The 23844-nt window shown below is 39.5% G+C and overlaps 2 protein-coding genes across 7 annotated transcripts; both read right to left on the bottom strand.

The window, feature by feature from the left end:
* Positions 1–4099: 4099 nt before the first annotated feature.
* Positions 4100–20057, bottom strand: pxnb (paxillin b). 6 transcript variants are annotated; one of them, XM_077601291.1, is made up of 12 exons: positions 19913–20057; positions 13528–13730; positions 12137–12219; positions 11932–12068; positions 11680–11863; positions 10862–10976; positions 8116–8274; positions 7421–7594; positions 7269–7350; positions 5994–6142; positions 5617–5914; positions 4100–4220 (listed from the first exon to the last, which is right to left on the bottom strand). In XM_077601291.1, exons 1-11 carry the CDS (start codon positions 19923–19925, stop codon positions 5648–5650), a joined length of 1566 nt encoding a protein of 521 aa, XP_077457417.1. In that variant the 5' UTR covers positions 19926–20057; the 3' UTR covers positions 4100–4220; positions 5617–5647. The 6 variants fall into 6 exon arrangements, with proteins under 6 accessions (XP_077457417.1, XP_077457416.1, XP_077457418.1 ...); XM_077601290.1 differs by having other exon boundaries at positions 4160–4241; XM_077601292.1 differs by lacking the exon at positions 4100–4220 and adding an exon at positions 4326–4341.
* A 348-nt stretch (positions 20058–20405) lies between these two features.
* On the bottom strand, positions 20406–23513 carry ctu1 (cytosolic thiouridylase subunit 1 homolog (S. pombe)). The gene is made up of 3 exons (XM_077600884.1): positions 23328–23513; positions 21977–22477; positions 20406–21164 (listed from the first exon to the last, which is right to left on the bottom strand). Exons 2-3 carry the CDS (start codon positions 22470–22472, stop codon positions 20629–20631), a joined length of 1032 nt encoding a protein of 343 aa, XP_077457010.1. The 5' UTR covers positions 22473–22477; positions 23328–23513; the 3' UTR covers positions 20406–20628.
* Between the last annotated feature and the right edge of the window lie 331 nt (positions 23514–23844).

Genomic DNA, 23844 nt, shown 5'->3' with positions numbered 1-23844 from the left:
TGTCGTTTTTTAAGAAAAATAGCCTTACTATACTATGCCGTTTTTTTTAAAGAAAAAAGCTTAACTATACGATGTCGTTTTTTAAGAGAAAAGCCTTACTATACTATGTTGCTTTTTAAATAAAAAAAAAGCCTTACTATACTATGTCATTTTTTAAGAAAAAAAGCCTTACTATACTGTCGTTTTTTAAGAAAAATAGCCTTACTATACTATGTCGTTTTTTTAAAGAAAATAGCCTTACTATACTATGTCGTTTTTTAAGAAAAAAGTCTTACTATACTATGTTGTTTTTTAAGACATAAGCCTTACTATACTATGTCGTTTTTTTTTAAGAAAATAGCCTTATTATACTATGCCATTTTTTTAAGAAAAAAGCTTAACTATACTATGTCGTTTTTTAAGAGAAAAGCCTTACTATACTATACCGTTTTAAAAAGAAAAAAGCCTTACTATACTATGTCGTTTTTTAAGAAAAAAAGCCTTACTATACTATGTCGTTTTTTAAGAAAAATAGCCTTACTATACTATGTTGTTTTTTTAAAGAAAAATAGCCTTACTATACTATGTCGTTTTTTTAAAGAAAAAAGCCTTACTATACTATGTCGTTTTTTAAGAAAAAAGCCTTACTATACTATGTTGCTTTTTAAATAAAAAAAAGCCTTACTATACTATGTCGTTTTTTAAGAAAAAAAGCCTTACTATACTATGTCGTTTTTTAAGAAAAATAGCCTTACTATACTATGTCGTTTTTTTTAAAGAAAAAAAGCCTTACTATACTATGTCGTTTTTTTAAAGAAAAAAGCCTTACTATACTATACCGTTTTTAAAAGAAAAAAGCCTTACTATACTATGTCGTTTTTTAAGAAAAAAAGCCTTACTATACTATGTCGTTTTTTAAGAAAAATAGCCTTACTATACTATGTTGTTTTTTTAAAGAAAAAAGCCTTACTATAATATGTCGTTTTTTAAGAAAAATAGCCTTACTATACTATGTCGTTTTTTTAAAGAAAAAAGCCTTACTATACTATGTCGTTTTTTAAGAAAAAAGCCTTACTATACTATGTTGCTTTTTAAATAAAAAAAAGCCTTACTATACTATGTCGTTTTTTAAGAAAAAAAGCCTTACTAGACTATGTCGTTTTTAAGAAAAATTGCCTTACTATACTATGTCGTTTTTTAAAGAAAAAAGCCTTACTATACTATGTTGTTTTTTAAGAAAAATAGCCTTACTATACTCTGTCGTTTTTTTAAAGAAAATAGCCTTACTATACTATGTCGTTTTTTAAGAAAAAAGTCTTACTATACTGTGTTGTTTTTTAAGACATAAGCCTTACTATACTATGTTGTTTTTTTTTTAAAGAAAATAGCCTTATTATACTATGTCGTTTTTTTAAAGAAAAAAGCTTAATTATACTATGTCGTTTTTAAAAAAAAAAAGCCTTACTATACTATGTCGTTTTTAAGAAAAATAGCCTTACTATACTATGTCGTTTTTTTAAAGAAAAAAGCCTTACTATACTATGTCGTTTTTTAAGAAAAATAGCCTTACTATACTATGTCGTTTTTTTTAAAGAAAAAAAGCCTTACTATACTATGTCGTTTTTTAAGAAAAATAGCCTTACTATACTGTCGTTTTTTTAAAGAAAATAGCCTTACTATACTATGTCATTTTTTCAGAAAAAAAGTCTTACTATACTATGTTGTTTTTTAAGACATAAGCCTTACTATACTATGTCGTTTTTTTTAAAGAAAATAGCCTTATTATACTATGCCATTTTTTTAAGAAAAAAGCTTAACTATACTATGTCGTTTTTTAAGAGAAAAGCCTTACTATACTATGTTGCTTTTTAAATAAAAAAAAGCCTTACTATACTATGTCGTTTTTTAAGAAAAAAAGCCTTACTATACTATGTCGTTTTTTAAGAAAAATAGCCTTACTATACTATGTCGTTTTTTTTAAAGAAAAAAAGCCTTACTATACTATGTCGTGTTTTAAGAAAAAAAGCCTTACTATACTATGTCGTTTTTTAAGAAAAAAGCCTTACTATACTATGTTGTTTTTTAAGAAAAATAGCCTTACTATACTATGTCGTTTTTTTAAAGAAAATAGCCTTACTATACTATGTCGTTTTTTAAGAAAAAAGTCTTACTATACTATGTTGTTTTTTAAGACATAAGCCTTACTATACTATGTCGTTTTTTTTTTAAAGAAAATAGCCTTATTATACTATGCCGTTTTTTTTAAGAAAAAAGCTTAACTATACTATGTCGTTTTTTAAGAAAAAAAGCCTTACTATACTATGTCGTTTTTTAAGAAAAATAGCCTTACTATACTATGTCGTTTTTTTAAAGAAAAAAGCCTTACTTTACTATGTCGTTTTTTAAGAAAAATAGCCTTACTATACTATGTCGTTTTTTTTTAAGAAAAAAAGCCTTACTACACTATGTCGTTTTTTAAGAAAAATAGCCTTACTATACTATGTCGTTTTTTTAAAGAAAAAAGCCTTACTATACTATGTCGTTTTTTAAGAAAAATAGCCTTACTATACTATGTCGTTTTTTAAGAAAAATAGCCTTACTACACTATGTCGTTTTTTTAAAGAAAAAAGCCTTACTATACTATACCGTTTTTAAAAGAAAAAAGCCTTACTATACTATGTCGTTTTTTAAGAAAAAAAGCCTTACTATACTATGTCGTTTTTTAAGAAAAATAGCCTTACTATATATACTATGTCGTTTTTTTTAAGAAAATAGCCTTACTATACTATGTCGTTTTTTAAGAAAAAAGTCTTACTATACTATGTTGTTTTTTAAGACATAAGCCTTACTATACTATGTCGTTTTTTTAAAAGAAAATAGCCTTATTATACTATGCCATTTTTTAAAGAAAAAAGCTTAACTATACTATGTCGTTTTTTAAGAGAAAAGCCTTACTATACTATGTTGCTTTTTAAATAAAAAAAAGCCTTACTATACTATGTCGTTTTTTAAGAAAAAAAGCCTTACTATACTATGTCGTTTTTTAAGAAAAATAGCCTTACTATACTATGTCGTTTTTTTTTAAGAAAAAAAGCCTTACTATACTATGTCGTTTTTTTTTAAAGAAAAAAGCCTTACTATACTATACCGTTTTTAAAAGAAAAAAGCCTTACTATACTATGTCGTTTTTTAAGAAAAAAAGCCTTACTACACTGTCGTTTTTTTAAGAAAAATAGCCTTACTATACTATGTCGTTTTTTTAAAGAAAATAGCCTTACTATACTATGTTGTTTTTTAAGAAAAAAGTCTTACTATACTATGTCGTTTTTTAAGAAAAATAGCCTTACTATACTATGTCGTTTTTTAAGAGAAAAGCCTTACTATACCATGTTGCTTTTTAAATAAAAAAAAGCCTTACTATACTATGTAGTTTTTTTTTAAAGAAAAAAGCCTTACTATACTATACCGTTTTTAAAAGAAAAAAGCCTTACTATACTATGTCGTTTTTTAAGAAAAAAAGCCTTACTATACTGTCATTTTTTAAGAAAAATAGCCTTACTATACTGTCTTTTTAAAGAAAAAGCCTTACTATACTATGTTGTTGTTTTTTAAGAAAAAAGCCTTACTATACTATGTCGTTTTTTAAAGAAAAAACCTTACTATACTATGTCGTTTTTTTATGAAAAAGCCTTACTATACTATGTTGTTGTTTTTTAATTGCCTTACTTTACTATGTCGTTTTTTGAAGAAAAAAGCCTTACTGTACATGGTCGTTTTTTAAAGAAAAAAAGCCTCACTATACTATGTCATGGTCATTTTTTTAAAAAGCCTTACTATACATGGTCATTTTTTGGGGGAAAAAAGCCATTCTATGCATGGTCATTTTTTTCTATTAAAAAAGCCTTACTATACATGGTCATTTAAAAAAAAAAGCCTTTCTATACATGGTAATTTTTTAAGAATAAAAGCCTTACTATACATTGTCATTTTTAAAGAAAAAAAGCCTTAAAATACATGGTCATTTTATCTAAAAATATGTATACTTAAGAAAAAAATATTTTTTTTTTAACAAATTAAAGCCTTGCTACACATCTTTATTTAACATAAATTAGCCTAACTATAGCTGGCCTTTAAAAAAAAAAAAAAAAATACCTTACTTTGATTCCAAGTGCAGTTTTCGAAGACACGTCCTTCCCATTTTGACTGCGTTTGTTCTGCATGGCACTTTTTTCTCATCCCTCCTAGCATTCAACAAAGGAAGCCTCAGGAAAACATTAGATACCAAAACATAATTTATTTGTGAGAAATCTCACAACGCACAAACACACTCTTGACATTCAAAGTGAAAAGACAAAAAAAAATCTGGAAAAAAAGAGCATTCAGGCATTTAAAGAATTAGTAAAATTATCAGAAATATTTTGAAACATGAATTTGTCACATGAATTCCTATTAGACAAAGAGTACATACACATACACATACATATACACACGTATATATATATATATATATATATATATATATATATATATATATATACACACACACATATATACACATACATACACATATATATATATATATATATATATACATATACATATACATATACATATACATATACATATACATATACATATATATATATATATATATATATATATATATATATATATATATATATATATATATATATATATATATGTATATATATTTTTTCCATTCTTCATGCAGAAAGACTCCGCTTGGTGGTCTTATGAGTTGATACTGTTTCGAGTATCAGGTGTAAACGTCAAATGGCGCAGACTGTCGTTTATTGACAAACAACGCTGACACACTACTTAGCCTAGCATCAATGTCCCACTATTAAATCACCATTTTTCTAGGGAGTGGTTATCCAACCTTTAGCTTCATATTTCATTGCGTTAAGAAAATCCACACTCAAAAAGCTGTCGTCGAGCAAGAGATTACGTAAAATTCACTTAGCTGGTATGACAAAAGTTCCCCTCGGAAGGAAATCACTGATGAAACGGATTATTTTCATGATTGAAAACAAGGAATGATTTTGCAACGTGTGAAACTGGAATTATTAACTGACAAAAGATGATCACGGATGAACACTTCTGGAAAGATGTTCGGTTGTAAGTATTCTTGATATGAGTACATTTTTTTGCTGGCACCGACAAATCGACTAAAACATCTCTCCAATTGAATAAATCCCCAAAAAGCAAAATATCTCACTCCCTCGCAGTAAACGTTTCACTTGCGTTTATGTCTCGTTCTGGTAAACGTGATCGAATAAAATGACAAAAAAAACTCCACATGATCCGCAGGCTGAAAATACGTCATTTTTTTTCATTCCTAAATAAAAACACCCTCAACCAGTGAGAATGTTAAAACCATATTTTCCTATCATATCTCCAGTCTGTTACCACCACGTGATAATTAAACGAATGAGCCAAACGTAAAGAAAAGATACAAGAAAAAAAACGCCAAAACGTTCCTGTTATTTTAACCTTAATTTGACCAACCTGAGGTTGGGCAGCGAACGGGTTTCTCCAACCTTGGCGGTTTACGGACTCCTTTCCGCCAACGCAACTTAACCACATAATTCATACAATTTGGAAAAAAAAAATCACCTTCTGGGACGCCATTTTGTGCCGAGCCTCCTTAGCTGAAGAGCTTGATGAAGCAACCGTGGCAGTACGGTTTCCCGTTCTGTTCTTTAAAGGTGCCTTTGTTGAGTTGCTTGAGGCAGAAAGCGCAGACAAAGTGTTCCGGGTGGAACTTCTTGGCCATGGCCGTGATGCAGCGACCCGTGATTGGCTTCTGGCAGCCCGAGCACAAGGAGCCACGCCTTTCGTGGTAGTGGACTTCGCAGTAGGGCTGCCCGTCGTGCTCGAAGAAACTACCGTTGACGAACGGGGTGAAGCACTCCTGTCCGAGAAATATAAAAGGGGATGAAAAGGTATGGCAAGATTTGGAGCTTTTTTAAAAAAGGTGCTTGATGACAGACCCTGCAAACAAAACACTCGGGGTGCCAAAGCGAGTTGAGCGCCGAGATGTAGTTCTCCACGATGGCTCGGGCGCAGCCGCCGCATTTCGGGGCGAACATGTCAAAGTAATCCTTCCGGCAGTACGCTTTGCCGTCCTTTTCGTGAAAGCCTTCAAGGAAAAACAGTTGGGAAAATGATGGATAACATTAAAAGTCAGCCGTGACAGGTCATAGAAAGTAACAACATCTAAAAAGGTAGAAACTGGTGTTGTAGCTAGCTTAAAATGTTGTTTTGTGTCATTATTAATGTATTTCAATTTCATTTTAACGTCAAATTAGTTTTTTGTGAGTCTAATTCACGTGTCAAAGTGGCGGCCCGGGGGCCAAATCTGGCCCGCCGCATCATTTTGTGTGGCCCGGGAAAGTAAATCATGAGTGTCGACTTTCTGTTTTAGGATCAAATTAAAATGAAGAGTATAGATCTATATTAAATTTCCAGATTTTCCCTTTTAAATCAATAATTGTCATTTTTTAATCCATTTTTTCTGTGTTTTTAGTTCAAAAATCATTTTGTAAAATCTAAAAATATATTTAAAAAAAAGCTAAAATAAACATTGTTTTAGATCTATAAAAAACTGAATATTCAGGGCTTTTAATTCAGTTCTTTTAATCCATTTAGAAAAAAAAATCTAAATATCATATCTAAAATGGTCCGGCCCACATGGAATCGAGTTGACGTTAACGCGGTCCGCGAACCAACCCGAGTCTGACACCCCTGGTTTAAATCATTTAGATTTGAACACTCTTTGATTCCATCATTTAATTAGTGTGTAAAACCTTGTTATAGTGGGGAAGATTTTTTTTTTAAACAAATCCAATAATTGCGTTAGTACCGTATTTTGCTGGTTAATATACCCCACCCCCCATTTAATATAGATTAAACGGTAGGGGTATATTAAATGGCGCACAAACGGGAAGGTACGATCCACTACGCACTCTTTATGCCGTGACGGGGTGCATCAACTTTTGCAAACTAAAACTACTTACTGCTGAACAAAGTCTGACTTGGAATTTTAATGAATTTAAGTATCTATAATGATGCCCCCATGAACACCATACAAATCTTGCCAAAAAAGCTGAGTTGCCATTTAATATACCCAGGTATATTAAACGACAGGGGTATATTAAATGGCGCACAAACGGGAGGCTCAAACAGGCAAAAATCATTTAATATACCTGGGTATATTAAACAGCAAAATACGGTAACTCTGTTATAGTCTATTGAATCCACAGTACCGTCTGGGTCAAAAAAGCATCCACACTGAGCGCAGAAGAAGTGTTCAGGGTGCCATGTTCGATCCAGCGCAGTGACCACTTGCTGTAAAGACAAGAACACAGGTAAGTTGAGCAGAAATTGAAATCCCCGCTCAAATAACGTGGCTACCCACGTTTAGGATGGGCCCGTTGCAGTAGTGGCAACGAGGCGAGAAGAGGTTATGGTAGTCCGTCTCACAGTAGGGCTGTCCTTCTCGCTCAAAAAAGTTCCTGGAGCCGATTTCCTCTTGACAGTGAGTGCACACAAAGTGTTCGGGATGCCACGTGCGCCCCATGGCCGTCACCAACTAGTCAAAAACACGTCATCATTATACCGTTAGTGGTGAAACGATGGGTGGTTTGTTTTGAAAGTGCTATATTTAGCTAGATTGATTCGGGAGGAAACACAAGCCTCCGGTGGCGAGGCAGAATACGACAGAACTGTCGGCTACCGATTGATGGTTTGTTTTGAATGTGCTGTATTTAGCGGGACAAATTTGGTAATACAGTGGTACCTCGACCTACGATCAGCTAGTTTTATGTGTTACTTTGTTAATAGATGGCGAATTAGAAGAAATAAAACATTTTTTCCAATCCAATATCCTGTTTTTGGTGGTTTTTCAGAGGGTTGGAACTAATTAATTTGTTTTCAATTGATTTCAATGGGAAACATTCGCTCGAGTTACAAAAAGCTTGACATAAGATCTCAGTCCCGGAACGGATTAACATCGTATGTCGAGGTACCACTGTACAATGATAATACAAAAATCAAATAAATATTGATGACCTCATTTATAGCGATGATTAACGAGTTGTTAACATGACTCACCTGTCCAACAATCGGCTTGTAACAGGCCCCGCAAACCCCTTTAGCTACTGTCTGCACACCCAGTTTGTTGAGATCCGATTGCAGACTCCCAAGCATGTTGTCCAGCTTGTTGACCTGCGTCTGCGGACCACCTGGAGCTCCTGCTTTCCCTTGAGTCATCTAGAAAAGTCGGGAACGAGGAAAGGAAAAGCTTGAAAGTACCCCTCGTAGCCTAGCACGCTAACGGCAAGTGTTTGAAAAGTAGCACAGACGGGAAAAAAAAGGGGAGGGTTCATGCCTGGACTGAGAAGAAGAGTGGGTCATAGTCAGTTTGGCAGCCTACGGAGACCAGGACTTTGGGTGGAGGCGGTGGGACACATTCCACTGGTAGCGATTGGGTTTTATCGAGAGGCAGGGGGCGCTCTAGTTTGGGAGAAGACGGTTCGGGTGGTGGCGGCGGTGGCGGTGGTGGTGGTGGTGGTGCTGTAGCTGTTATGTGCAGAGGTGAAGCCGTGACCTGGTCTTGGCCGCGAGGAGGGGGACAGGGAGGCAAAGGGGGCGGAGGTAAAGGAGCAATAGGGAGGATCGGCTTGGTTTCCTCTACGACGGGAGGACGACGAGGGCCGGGAGGTGACTGGGGTGGGAGGACCCTTCTGGCGGAAGTGGGTGACACGGGGGTGCTTACGATCTAAAGCGGAAGAGACAAAGACAGAATGCAAAGAGAAACAAGATGGAAGGTAAGATGGAAGGGGAAAGGGTTTCTGTGGAGAACGGCGCCCCCGCCAACCTTGTCCACCTCGCCGGCCGCGGCATCAGGGCGGAAGCGTGGGGATTTGGACGTGACGTCGGCCTGCCAATCGTCCGTCTGTTTGCGACGACGCTCCGAGCGGCCGATTCCGAGCTTGCCCTGAAGCTCCTCTATGAGGCGGTCTTGAGAAGAGTTCTTGTTGACGATGACGGGGCCCATTTTCCTGCGCAGGAGAGCGTCTCGATACATGGGATGGACATTGGGGATCTCCTTGGTGCGCTTGATCACCGATTTGATCTGGAGAGGAATGGCGAGCAGCGGCTAAGCATCGAGCCGGACGGAACTCAATTCGCCGATGAATGGTCACAGCAATCCGGGCAGGTGAGTCACGTGAGAGGTTCGAGAGACAAACGCTTCCATGCCGTGGCAAACTCTTGCATTCTCCTCAAACCCTCCAAGAAACCAAACAACCATGAGTTAAGCTATCTGGCTAACACGTGGTGAGTAAAACAGCAAAGCAATCCATGTTAATTCACGGATACCATCCATTTACGTCAAAGGCAACTTTCCGATTGGTTAGTGTCTACACCGCATGGCATAAAACTCCTACTAAACTAGTACTTTTCGGCCCACGACAGGCAATTCCAGATCATTCCCTTTCTATTCCTGGTTCTCAACGAGTTAAGAGCAACACTGATGACAAGCATTAGCTGCTTAGCAAAGTATCATTCCAATAAAAACTGGAGAAAACACGTGCTCATCCGGCATTGGCCGAGCGAAAAGCCTACGTGTCCCGAGGCGGACATCCTGTCCATATTGGGCGGCTGCAACAAAGGCAAATCCAGAGCGACGTCCGGCGACCCGGGGCACGTCGACGGTGTCACGGACTCGTCCATCCAGCTGGCTTCGGTCATCGGAGTCACGCTACCATCGGTGTACAGCCTCTCGGTGTAAGGGGTCATGGTTCCGTCGTGGAAGGACACGGACAGATCCTCATCAGCCCACTCCAGATCTCCGTTTGTGTCGGTACACCCGTCGACCGATTCGTCCGTGGTCGTGTTGGTGGTGCAGGTGAACATGTCTGGTTGCACGCTCTTCCTGTCCATTGGTAGAATCAGTTCCTCTTGCGACTCTGGTGGTCCGATTCCGAGACAGACCGCCTCCATGGGTAGATGTAGATCTTTCTCCTGGACCGAGTCACTCTGAGAAAAACTCATCTCGAGCAGTTTGTCGAGCGCTTCATCCAGGGATTGTTCTTCTAGAAGAAGTGGATGCGGAGTACTCCGAGTAGTTTGCGGCGACGGATGACCACTGGGAATTGAGCCTGGTAAGGTTCCAGGTGAAGGAATGTTGACCAGAGAGGATGGGGAGGTGGTTTTGAAGGAGTTAATGGTGAGGTTTGGAGACATTGAGGAAGGTAAAGGGAGCGGTGATAGAGTTTTAGGGCTGAAGGAGGCAGTTAGATTGGTGCTCTGATCCGAGAAGACGCCATTGATCAGATGGTCAGGTGAACATGCAGCTTCTTGGGGTGAAGCACGGTCCACGGCTGGGCTAGGCGATTTGGAGCTTTTGTGGTCCAACACCGTGTTTACCGAAGCCATTGAAGGAGTAGAGGATGGGCTTGAACTGCTTCTCTGTCGGTTGTTCCTGACAGAAGCGTCAAGGACGAGGAGGGAATGTTGGGGGCACGGCGGACCAGAGGCAAACTCATCGGTAACGCGGTCCAGATCGCTCGCCGCCGAGAGGGAGGAAACGGGACTGTGGCCGACGAGGCGATCCAGGCGGGCCGTCGACGAGCCTCGGTTTACGGAGTCCTCGTCTATGTGGAGTTCTAGACCGGTGGGGAAAGAGAGCGTAGGAGAGGTACAGGCGGACAGATCGAGGGAAGGAGAAGCCGACGTGGGGGCGAAGGTAGAAGTGGAAGGAGAGCTGGGCTAGAAATACAGAAAGGAAAGTAAGGCAAAATGCGGGAGTGGAGAGGATGGGGGAAAAATGTCAGCCACACTTTTGTTTTTCTACCTTAAAGTCAGACAAAGAGGCCATCAGTTCATCTAACTCTCTTGTAGCACATGAAGCGGAAATCCGTGTTTGTTGCTGAGAAGGGCTGTCTAAATCACTGTGCCGGGGGGAGGGGCTGAAAAATACAATACACCAGCCTCCCAGTTAAACTTGGACATGATGATCCGACTCAACGTAGCTGTTGTCCTAGATCAAGGGTGTCAGACTCGGGTTGGTTTGCAGGCCGCTTTAACGTCAACTCGATTTCATGTGGGCCGGAGGATTTTTAGAAATAATAGTTAGATTTTTTTAAATAAATGGATTAGAAGAACTGGATTAAAAGCCCTAAATAGTGAGTTTTTATAGTTCTAAAACAATGTTTATTTGAGGGTTTTTTTCTTAGTAAGGGAAAATTTATTTTAATCGTGTTTTTTTTATTTCAAAAGGAAACAAAAATTTTTAATCATGTCCAATATTAAAGTGGAAAACGGAAAATATTTACATATTTATTTTTAGATGTTACAAAATGCTTTTTGAACTAAAAACACAAAAGAAAAAAAATAATAAAAAAATTGCAATGATTGATTTTAAAAAGGGGAAAAACAGGAAATGTAATGTACATCTATCATCATTTGAATTTGATCCTAAAATAGAAAGTCGGCACTCATGATTTACTTTCTCGGGCCGCACAAAATGATGCACCGGGCCAGATTTGGCCCCCTGGCCGGCACTTTGACACCCTAGATGCTAACTTGGGTCAGTCAAGCGAGGATCTATTTGCCGCTCATCCAAATAATCGGGAAAGTTCAGCATTAAAATGTTCTTTATCTCAATCTCACCTGGTTGAAGGTACCGAACCCTCCAGCTCATCCAGAAGACTCTCCACGGTGGGCCGGGTTTCGTCTTGCCTCGTTCCGTTCCCGTTGGGCTCCTCTTGAGGGGGAGGGCTCACTCTAATGTCAGGGGCATTGCCATTTTCGTAATGGGTGACGCCGGTGGACGGCAAGGGTGGAGCCCTCTCCTCTGCGGAAACATTACTTGGCCCGTTTAGCACCGAGAGAGCCGGTGAAGACCAAGACCTGAAAATGTACCTGTGGTGGCGAACGAAGGGGAGCTCTGTTGAACGGCGTTCAGCTCTAAAAGCAGTCTGTCGAGCTCTGACAGGTTGCTGCCCAGGACGGAGGACATGGCTGCCGATGAGTCGGAGGATTTCACTTTGTTCGGAAAGCTAACGGAGAGATGGAGCGTTAACATGAAAGAGCAACAATGAAGACCCCAAAAAGACTGTATGCTAACCTGTAGACGTGGTCCTCTTCGAAATGAGTGGGAGAACTGCTACAGTCCCCTGACCATGAGGTCTTTTGGGCAGAACCTAAAGACTGTAGACATCCCAAAATGACTTCTTTGCACAAAATAGTTTATAATTTTTGCACGGCAACACGCTCGTAACATAACATAAACAAATTTAAATGAACTTGGATTATGATGCAGACACTCAAAAATAAAATTAATCTAACCTTACACTAAACTTAATTCTAATGTTGTTTTAAATTTTGATACCTTTCTTCTCCCGGATTGGCTCTATTTGCCCCGCCTACACCCTGACTTTCACATGCAACCTATCAAGAGTTGTTTGCATTTGTATTCGCTTCAAATATTCCGAAAATGGTGCACACAAATGTCTTCACAATAGGATAACGCACGACCACTTGCCAACGACAAGTAGTATATATAACTTTCGTATTAGCGATCGCTTCACCATTCGCACTGACTAACGGGGGAAAAAAAACATGCAAAAAAAATGCAATGCTCCGCCCAGTGCTCGTAGAGACATTACACGAGGGAGTTGCGACCGGAAAGACAGTGGCCATGATGTTCTTATGAGCAGCCTCTCGCGTCCGCTGTCTGCTCGTATATCAAAATTTATCTCATATCTCAAGATAAATATTTGCCCAAAATTTTACTCGTATCTCAACTTGCTCGTATTTTGAGGTACCACTTTATAACACTTCAGAAAACAGTGAGAAGTTACAACAAATCACACAGGCACATTTTCTTCTAGATTGAGCCAGATGTAAGTTAGTAGTTCAGCTTCTAACCGAGCATGTGGAAAAACCATTCCACTTTTAAAAACGTCAAATTTTCATTCGGTATAGAACTGATCTTCTTACCAGACGATAATCTGCAGACTATTTAGACAACCTGTGTCAAAGTGGCAGCCCGGGGGCCAAATCTGGCCCACCGCATCATTTTGTGTGGCCCGGGAAAATAAATCATGATTGCCGACTTTCTGTTTTAGGATCAAATTAAAATGAAGAGGATAGATGTATATTCAATTTCCTGATTTTTTCCCTTTTAAATCAACCATTGGAATTTTTTAATCCATTTTTTCTGTGTTTTTAGTTCAAAAATCATTTTGTAAAATCTAAAAATATATTTTAAAAAAGCTAAAATAAACATTGTTTTAGATCTATAAAAATCTGAATATTCAGGGCTTTTAATCCAGTTCTTTGAATCCATTTATAAAAAAAAATCTAAATATTATATCTAAAATAGTCCGGCCCACATGAAATCGAGTCGACGTTAACGCGCCCCGCGAACCAACTCGAGTCTGACACCCCTGATTTAGACAGTAGTTTGAGAGGAAACTAAGTTAGTAAATTAAAGATAAGAGAATGAGCATGTACCTGCTGAGGCGAGCCGTCAGAGTGTTCTTGCGCCGAACCATTCAAAGCCTCACTTGAAGGCGGAGGGGGGACCGGTGGTGGAACCGCTAGATCCTGGTAAGAATTCCCACTGGTAGGGATGGAGTAGGGGGTCTCTTCTTGCAAAAACACAGGTCTCTTAGAAATATGGGATGTGGTCGATTCCAGGTCAGCCAGTAATGCGTCTGAAAAATGAAATTTGCCATCCAGATAAGCAAAAGAAAGACACAGAAATGGTGTGGATTGACAACTAGATGTAAAGTCGGACACTGGACATTTGTCAGGCTGTAAAAAGACAACAGCACCCAATGGAGCTCCGTCTGGCCCGTTTTAAGCTGTCATCAAAATGCTATTCAGCACTTGTACTGCCACCATAGTGACATCAGAACCACGCAACCTATTTTGTCCGCCAGCCCTTCACTATAAATCCAACCTCGTTGTTCCCGGGTTGACTCGGAGGAATGTGCGGATCAGAACCAATGTGATTGTTCTGAGGTGTTGTTCAACATTGTCCAGGGCAGGAAGTGCGCCACCCCACGTGGTGGCAAATGGAATCAAAGTATAAAATAGACCCTTACATCACACAACATACTTTGGGCATTTTGCATTCTTAAACAAAAAATAATGGAAGCCGTTTACAGTAAAAATAAATCAATCTCCAATACAACACTTAAACGACAGTCCAAAAAAAGAGCATTGGAGTCGCACCTGTCGTACGTTTCCAGCCACAGCAACGTGAGATCGCAAAGCCGACAAAGAGGGAACAAGAGCGATAATATTCTGCTCCGAGGGATGACCAAAATAATCAAAATTTTTCGATTTTCCTCCTAAAAAAACTCACTTGACGATCCTATAGAACTGAAGCGAACACAATTGTAATTTCATATTTGAAACGGATCACTCAGTAACTCAATACAATTATTCTCTAGAAATGATTTGGCTAAAAAAATAATTTAAAACAAGTAAACACATGTTGGACTAATACACATTGGGAATCTTGGCCTACTGTCCAAAGGTTAGGTGTTGAATTTAGGCCGGTTTAGCATAAAGCACATGGGAGCTCCTGCCTATTTAAAGCACTAAGCTGGGCGACTAGCTCATGTCTCTGCAAATGATCTGAAACATCACGGCCTTCTCAAAATAATCTGCACCTGGCGTTGACATGCTGAACAAGGTCTCCCTGACGGTGTCTGTCACTTAAAAGACAAAGCCTCGAGGAAAGAAACATAGCAGTGTTGGCTTTGACCGTCTCATGCTTACATAAAGTCGCTCAGTGCAAATCGAAAATAAAATCGGTGTCAACACATCATTCTTCTGTCTAACTTGTTCCTACTAAAGTCCTTAGACTGGCAAGAAAACTCTATGGCCTTTCAAGATGGCGTCACGTTCTGAAACCAAGTGGACTCGGCAAAATAACCTTTAAATGAGAATGACAATCTCCCAATAAAAATTATATAAAATTCTGAATTATTAGATTTAAAAAAAGTTGAATGACATAGTAACTGAATTTTGATTGTTTTGTCAAACAATTACAGAATTAACACGCTTAAGTAATGATTACAGCACTGGTGTCAAAGTGGCGGCCCGGGGGCCAACTCTGGCCCGCCGCATCATTTTGTGTGGCCCGGGAAAGTAAATTATGAGTGCTGACTTTCTGTTTTAGGATCAAATTAAAATGATAGATATAGATGTTTATTATATTTCCTTATTTTCCCCCTTTTAAATCAATAATTGCAATTTTTTAGTTCAAAAATCTTTTTGTAAAATCTAAAAATATTTTCAGTTTTCCACTTTAATATGGAACATAATTAAAGAAAAAATTGGTTTCCCTGGCAAGAGATCTATAAAAAACTGAATAATCAGGGCTTTTAATCCATTAATTTTTTTTAAAATCTAAATATTATATCTAAAATGGTCCGGCCCACATGAAATCAAGTTAACGTTAATGCGGCCTGCGAACCAACCCGAGCCTGACACCCTTGGATTACAGTAATCCCTCGAATATCACGGTTAATGTAAGAAATGGCCATGATAATCAAAAAATCGCAAAGTAAGGTCACCGCTATTCTAACTACTTTTTTTGTCCTAGTAGCAAAAGTGGCTTCCGCTTATGAGTTTCACTGTGGATTTCCACATTTTTAAGAACTTAAAAATTAATAGCAAAAAAAAATTGTGAAGAAGTGAATTCGCGCTAGGGGAAGTCGCCTTAATCGAGGGAAGACTATTATTTTTAGTATGAAATATTTTACTATGAAATCCCCAGGATTTGGAAAGCGTAAACAACTAATTAATTGATAGTCAAAAAACGTCAAAGGCTAATTCGATCGTCAATCGTGAAATATTTGATGCACCTCTCAAGCTAACACTTAAAACTACGCACACACATTTCTTACTCTAAATCACGGAATGTCAGATGAAAATCTTGTCGGCAGACCATTTCCTGATTTGAGTGTGGCGTGAGAAGGACTGGGTGTTTGCCCGTGTCACCGAGGGTGCTTTTACAAAACGTCAGAAGCAGTCAGGGTTGCATTGCGCCGCCAGCCAAGCGACAGGCTAATCTTTTCCATTCCAAACAGGCGCTTGAAGCCAGAGGACAAAGTCCAATTCTGCTCTAACAGTAAACGGCCTCAATAGTTCATTGTGCAGTCTCCGAAGAAAACAAGTCATTCAGAGTTCCACCACGTTCACGACGGGCGTCGGTCGTCTCCCCGGAGTCCATCCGTCAAACAAATTGCGACTCCAGGCCCGATCAAATGCGGCGTCTGTCTTTCATTGGGCTACCCGAGCGGCGATTCTGTGGGTACACTACGGATTCTTGCGGTCGTAGAACTTGTCCCTTCTTGTCGGTTCACTGAAACGAGGCTCCGTCTCGGAGATTTTATCGGATAGATGTGAAGGCCGATGCGGCATTCCATGCATTCTTTGCCCAATGTGCCGAAAGAAAGCCATCGGGCATGAAGGCTGTGTATAATTAGCCCTATCCGGTCATTTAACACCCACACCTGTCTTGGCACAAAAAAATGAGGGGAAAACCTAAACGAAAGATGACTTAAATCCGACGGAAAATGATAATAATGATAAGAATGTCCATAATTACAAGGTCTCAAGTGCAATTCTTTCAATTCCAAAACAATGGACATAGCAGATTGCTTTTGAATACTTTTTGGGGCATAAAACGGTGAACTTCACTCAGCATTTTTGACCAAAACGCAGAAAAACAACACACAAATGGGATTCCATATTCACTGTACATTCATAAAAGTTCATTTCTTATTATCAAACTAAGCAATAGAACTGTTAGCTTACAGTTGCCCCAATTTTAATCTTCTGAAAACACGCAATCAGATCATAACATGGCTACTTTGTACCTTTGCAATTATCACCGAAAATGTGAAATCTGCATTGCCTCGTACAAAAGTCTTACAAAAAACATTTTCCATCATTCAGTACTTTACTTACTTGTTTCTGCTCACATACGGAGCATACAACTTTCATTAGCTAGCCTTAGCCAACATGCTGAAACAGCATTTTTTGTTGTTGTTGCTTTAGCTGTAGTGATTTAAAACCTTGGTCTTCATTCCTCCCAAACCACCATGGACCAAAAAAACAGTCCCAGTTCCCCAATCCCAAATACTTGCCTACTTATCAGTCTCCTCCAAAGGTTTTGAAATGTAACCATTGCATGGCCTTGGGCGAGGTTGGGATATTATCATGATTTGACGTATTCCCGATAATCCACTTATGATTTGGTGTTTAACGCAACTCCAACTGTACTTAAATTCCAGTCTATTTAACCACAAGGTTTAAAGTGAAATTACTTCATACATTCCTAACCCAAGAGTCTTAAATGCACTGATGAAATCATCCTTGAAAAATATGTCATCAGGATGAACATGGGGATACAACCTTCCTACATTCTAAAACCCCATGTATTAAAAGTGAACAAAGTCTGAATTTAATACATTTTACGTGCCAGTACATGTTTCTGTGAAATAAGAATTCAAGTCCCATTGTCGTGAGTTTTGAAACACTTCATTACAGATGGAATCGTGTCAAAAAGTATGCAAAAATTAAGGATCAAATCTCAAAACAGATTCAAAACAATTGAAATGGTGCCACGAGCACTACTTTTGGAACAGAATTTGTCGACGTTACAGCGCCATGAGTCGGAAAGTGGGTCAGAGGAGGAAAAATAATGATATCGGGGAGAGTTCAAACTGGAGCAAAATGGTAAACATCGGACAGGTATAGGATTGAAAACCCTACAACTTTTCATCTGAAAATATTAAACCAAAACTGTCATTTTGAGGAGTGTTTCTGACGTTATTGTTATTTTTTTTCTCCCTTCTGTTTCCTCAGGATGTGGGGCAAGGTCCGTTGCCTGCCACGCAGCTCTCCCTTCCCCAGTTCCAGAACAGGATGGGTGGGAATTGGGGAACCATAGTGATTTACAACCAGGAGTTTCCATTTTCCTGGCTTGGACTGGCGCGTGGCGATCGGAAGGTGTTGATAGCTAGTCAGGTTACGCTAGCTACGTTGCAGAAACCACAAAGTGACTTCGCAACATTTAAGAGGACCTCGACCGTGAGCTCCCAACAAGACCTGGTCTGAAATCTTATCATCTGATACTGTAAAAACCGTGGCTGCGGCCAGACGGATTCCGTCGCGCATTCTGGTCGGAATTGCTAGCTTTTCGAATGTCGCTTTTTAAAAACAAATGCCAAATTCTCAGATAAGCCATTTCAGCTCAGTGGATTGTAAAACTTTGGGGTTCAAGACCAGTGATGGCGGATAACGCCCATCTTATAAAAGGGTATAGGACACGTTCTGCGCCAACTGGGAAGCAATTGCCGTCTTCAATCAGCCTACCACCTGATCTGGACCCCCCCTGGTACGGATCAGAGAAAAGCTCGGGCTAATTATTGGAGCACTAAATCACAGAGGGAATTGCTTTCCTTGTGAAACCGGTCAGGTTTCCAAACAGGTCCACCATGGAGAAGCATTTGTTGACAAGGGTACTTTACAGGATGTGAAATAAATACTTGACACTGTTTGTCTTTGCATGTCTCGAGTGCGCCGCTAAGAGAAGCGAAGGGTGACGAGGTTGGAAAGTGACGTTCGCAACCCCAGCGGACCTGAAAGAAACTCTTGCACTGCTTTTGTAATTACCAGGGGGCACGTGTTTGAGAACATGGATCATCCGTAGAAGCGAGAGTAGACACGGGTCACGACCCAGAGAGTATTTGGCCTTGGAGTGATGTTTGGCATTCTTCTGGAGCCTCGCCCCCGCCTTCAAACTCGGCCTTCTTCAGCGAGACTGAAAGGCAGCTCTTTTTTAAACCAACAATCGGCCCTTTCACTGGCCACGACTCCAAACGTATCCTGGAGCTCTTCGCATAACAAGGCAAAACAAAAGAATGACTCACTACTTAAGTCATTACAAGACTATTTGACAGCTTTTCAATGCGGTCTCGTCCTACATGTGACCAAAGTGTGTGCGTTTTACTCAAATACACAACCATGGACTCATTGATCTTCCTCAAAAGGTTTTGAATTGCTTATAAATGTTACTAAATGGTGGCAGACCACAACTTTTGACCAAATTATGCTTGTAATCCCACTTCAAATCATTTCTTTGGCACCGAACCAAACATTTAAACACAAACAATGTTTTTTGGGAGATTATAACAGTATAATTTCATGCATTGACGGAAGAACGATGCGTTCTAATACACCTGCATTTAAAAAACACAAATTTCCTTGAAAGCACCATTTTCTTGGACATAAAATGACATTACGTACAGTAATTATATGATATATAGCGGCACGGCTAAAAAAATATGCAGCTGGTCTGGTCTGACATCCACTTTACAGTATTTTCAATCATCTATACTTTAAATCTAGTTGAAAAATAACTAGTCTGGTTAAATCTGGGTATGTTTGGAATGTCAGTGCTGTGTAATCACAGTGCTTCAAAGGCATCATTTCATGCGAAAATGCAAACCCGCATGGATAACATAGCGGGGTGACTGAAAAAAATATAAGATTTAACTAGTTGAATTTCTCAAAAAAGGAAAATAACTTCGATTTACTGGCTTTTTGTTCTTGTGGAGAAAGCCATGAGTACAACAAACAGGCCTGTTGTCTCGCCAACATCTACAAGAACAAACATTAGGTCGGAAAAGCATCAATATTTAAAAGTTTAACTATGGAAAGCTCGCTCCAAATTTCCGAAAGTAACAGTTCAGTGCCGGGTTAGCTGCTCCCCAGGAATGCGTTTTTTTTCTCGTCACGTTGACTCCGTCGCCCTGCTTTCTACGCGACTTTGCTTTTTCTTTTTGCAAACAAATGCAACATCACGACTCACCTAAGTCGTCCATGATGAGTGCCTGCTTCAAAAAAAATTAGAGACGAGTCCGGCCTTTGCTTTTCAACTTTCCACACTTTCGCCGCTGTTTCTCCTCCTGGAAGTTTGTCAGGGTCGTCAACGTGAGCGCGCAGCACGCGTGTAGTTCGCGGGAGCGCGCACAAGCACGCTACGTTAATGGGAGGGCTCTGCTTGGAGCGCCCTCTCGTGGTAGAAAAGTCACATGACTTTCTTTCCAAGTATGCTTTCGTTGCCGAGTGATTAGCGCGTCGGCCTCACAGTGCTGGGGGGGAGGGTTCGATCCCAAGTGGGTGCTCACAGTGAGGAGTTTGCATGTTTTCCCCCGGTTTGCGTGGGTTTTCTTTGGGTACTGCAGTTTCCTCCCACATCCCAAAAACCTGCAAGTTGAACTCTAAATTCACCCCTTGGTATGATTGATTGTCCTTTTGTCTCCGTCGCCTGGTGCCCATAACTGGTATAGTCGACAAAAACATTTATTTGAAATAATTTATTACTTTGCTGCAAAATACCAGGCCCATTTTCCATAATATAATTCCATAATGTGTGAATTAAAAACAGATTTAAAAAACTAGATGTACCAGTGCGCAATCACTGGCCGACTAATGAACTGCAACATAGAATGTAGCATGCAACATAAAGTTCATAATTAATTTTCCTCTTAAAGTAATAAAGCTTATCTATTTGGCTTCTATTTTTCAAATGTCAACCCCTTTCAACTTCCTCTCCTCCTTTTCAGTAAGCGGCTCATTGTTGACAATTTTCTGGTGCAGACGATGATGTTTTCCAATCCCCAGCTTGGGCAGACCCCTGTTGAGCCCCTCCAGCAGCACGCACGACTTGCACAAGATCTGGCTGGAGATGTAGCCGCACTTGCTGCACGTACCCTGCACCGGCATCTTCACGTCCTCTCGTATGGAAAGATTCTCTCCCGAATGGATGATATCGATGATGGTGCTGGGACGTATGCTCTCCAGATCTTTTAAAAAAGTCCGTGCGTGGCCGCGATAAGCGTTGGGGGAGTAGATGCACTCGGTGGTGAAGTAGTCCAACTTTTTGAAGTAGGCGTAGAGGACGATCTCTTTCTCGTAGGCGTATTTGAGAGGCTTGCACCGCGGCACCACGCCGTCGCCCTCGCTGTTGGTGGAGATGGCGGTGCAACGCCGCAGGCGGGCGATGTCCCCTCGCAAGATGTTCATCAGCACCGTTTCGGCCACGTCGTCGGCATTGTGACCTGTGCAAAAACACACGACTCTTCTGTGACATCAACGCAGTATACCAGCGTACTCTTTTATACAGGTACAGCGCAATATATTTGAATGTCTGTCTTTTGGGTGCGCCTTATAGTGCGGAAAATACGGTATATGAAAGAATACATTTATTTCAAGCAGTTCGACTTTCAGCATTAGCGTCGATGGCGATAGAAAAGAAGGAGGAAAGAAAGGAGGAAGGATATTGTGTACAGTTAAAAAGGATTTTTGGTGAGTAAAATATGGCTATATTCCTAAATAATATTTCAATTGTATGAGGTTATTATTGATGATTTTTTATGTGTCGCAGCTGTAGCTGCAGTAGAAGTTTTATAGCCATAAAATAGTTTTTTAGGGTTGGATTGATTCGTTGAAGGCGCTACGAGAAAATGCACGGACCGCCACTGATTTCAAGTATAGTTGGATTCAACTTTTCATGACTACACCTTGTGAATGAATATCCTTACTTTAGTGTACAATATAGTGCTACAGTACCTCTACTTGTAACTTGAATTTTTCGTAAGTAGACGAATTTTACATGTAAAAGCCATAATCTGTTCCAATAATAGCAATCAAATCCTTAAAAAAATGATACTATACATTTTTTTAAATGAGAGGTGTTGGGATATAGCCAATGGTAGAGGAACTCAATAAAGCCAATTATAAAATAAAAGACATTATTTTGTATGGAGAGAGTTTCATAAGTAGAGCTAGGCCTGTATTTTTCGAACAGTTCTCCATAGACCCGAATTTCGACTTTATTTTGGTGTGTCCCATTTACACCACTTGAAGTTACCTGTACAAATCTTGTCCACTTTGAGCATGACGGCTCCTCTGTCCAGTGCCTGTCGTCTAAACACGCCACAGAAGGTGCAGTTGTTTTTCATGCCCACTTGCTTGACGATGGCATCCATGGTCCAGCCGTACAGCTCCTCGTACGACACGATCTTCAGCGGCAGCTCGTACTGCTGCTGGTTCCTCTTCACCGTCTCCAAAGAGTCGTCTCGATAACCCGTGATGCCCTCATCCACGGAGAGGAGCGTGAGGTTCAAGCCGTACGAGTACCTCTCGTTCAAGAGCTTCATCACGTGAGCGAGAACCGTGGAGTCTTTTCCGCCGGACGCGGCGATCCCGACCGACTCGCCGGCTTTGAATAAATTTGCTGCCACGATGGTTTGATGCACTTCTTCCTCAAAGGCCCAAAAGAAGCACTCCTTACACAAGGAGTGGCCCGTTTTGGGACGTTTGAGCACGGCACGCTTTTCTGCACAGCTGCTGCACTGGACAGGCATCTTGGCTGTTGGGGGCAATGAACACGGAACAGGTTGTTTGCAATAAAGATCATCCCAAGTACACAGTTCTCATTGATGCAATTGACATATTGTATCCAATTCTATTTTACATTGTAAAATTTAAGAGGTCCGGACTTGGAAAATCTTTACTTTTGACCATCTTTTGGCATTTTTACAATCAGTGACGATTATGACTAGGCCTAACCTGGTGCATATTTATGACTTTTTTTCACGCATGTTTTCCCCACACCATATCTTTTACACCAGTAAAAATAATGTCAAAATAAATAAATAGCATGGATCCGATCCGAGCTTGGGAACAAATCCGATACTGTTCGATATTCCAAAAATAGCCATATAAGGCGCCGATGTCAATACTATTGAGTATCATATCTAATTATTACCTATCGTTATTATAACTGCCATTTATTTATCCCTATAGTGATGACAGCTAGTTAAATTATCACCCGGGTCATTAGAATTCTACTTATAGGGTCCTGTCCAAAATAAAGTACCTATATATGGAAGAAAACAACACCCTGTAAATGCCTGAGAGAATCATGGCAGGAACGTGATAGGAATAACTTTTGAAGTGTACTCAACAAGTGAGAAAAATGGCGTAAAGCTTGTTATAAAATATTAATTAGTCATGCAACGAGTGCACAAAGCAAATTAAATTAAATTTACCACGATTCTTAGCAATAGCACTAGCTAGTACCATAGAGCGTGTGGTTAGCTAGGAGTAGCTAGCTAGTACCATAGACTCTATGGTTAGTTAGCAGGAGCTAGCTTGTACGATAGAGTACATGGTTAGGTACTACATTCGTTTAGCTTGCTGTAGAACGTGTTACGTACCGTTAAAACGAAGTCAGTATTGACAAGGAATTTCAAGATGAAAAGAAAAAAATACAAAATGTGTATTCTGTTGCTGAACTAAATGGTAGTATAGTAGATAAAACTGGGGCACTTATCATGCTGCCTGCATTGCTAAGCTCTTCTTCTGTGTTCAATGACGGTTAGAAAGTCGCTTCAACTCCCAACAGCGCCCCTATCGTCACAAACCACACTTTCTGCCTCAATAGTATATTGTAAAATACAAACACCAAAATATTAAAAGAATAAAGAGCACCTATTGTCGCTCTGTACAATTTTTGCTGTTTTACTCTTACACTTTTTACACGGAATAAGTTCAAAGATAAAGTACACCCCAGAAATGTGAAACATGCCAAGAACAGTTGTAGTGTAGTAGTATAGAAGTTAAAAACACACGTTTTGGTGTCACCCATTCGCAACATTTTTACAGAACAAACTGACTTTGACTCGGAGGATGTAAGCAGGAAGGAATTTATTCATTTGCTTCAAAGGATTTCCA

This window comes from Stigmatopora argus, chromosome 5, assembly GCF_051989625.1.
Source record: "Stigmatopora argus isolate UIUO_Sarg chromosome 5, RoL_Sarg_1.0, whole genome shotgun sequence".
NCBI lineage: Eukaryota > Metazoa > Chordata > Actinopteri > Syngnathiformes > Syngnathidae > Stigmatopora > Stigmatopora argus.
The sequence above is the reverse complement of the archived record's forward strand: the minus strand, read 5'-3'. Positions and strand labels throughout refer to the sequence as shown.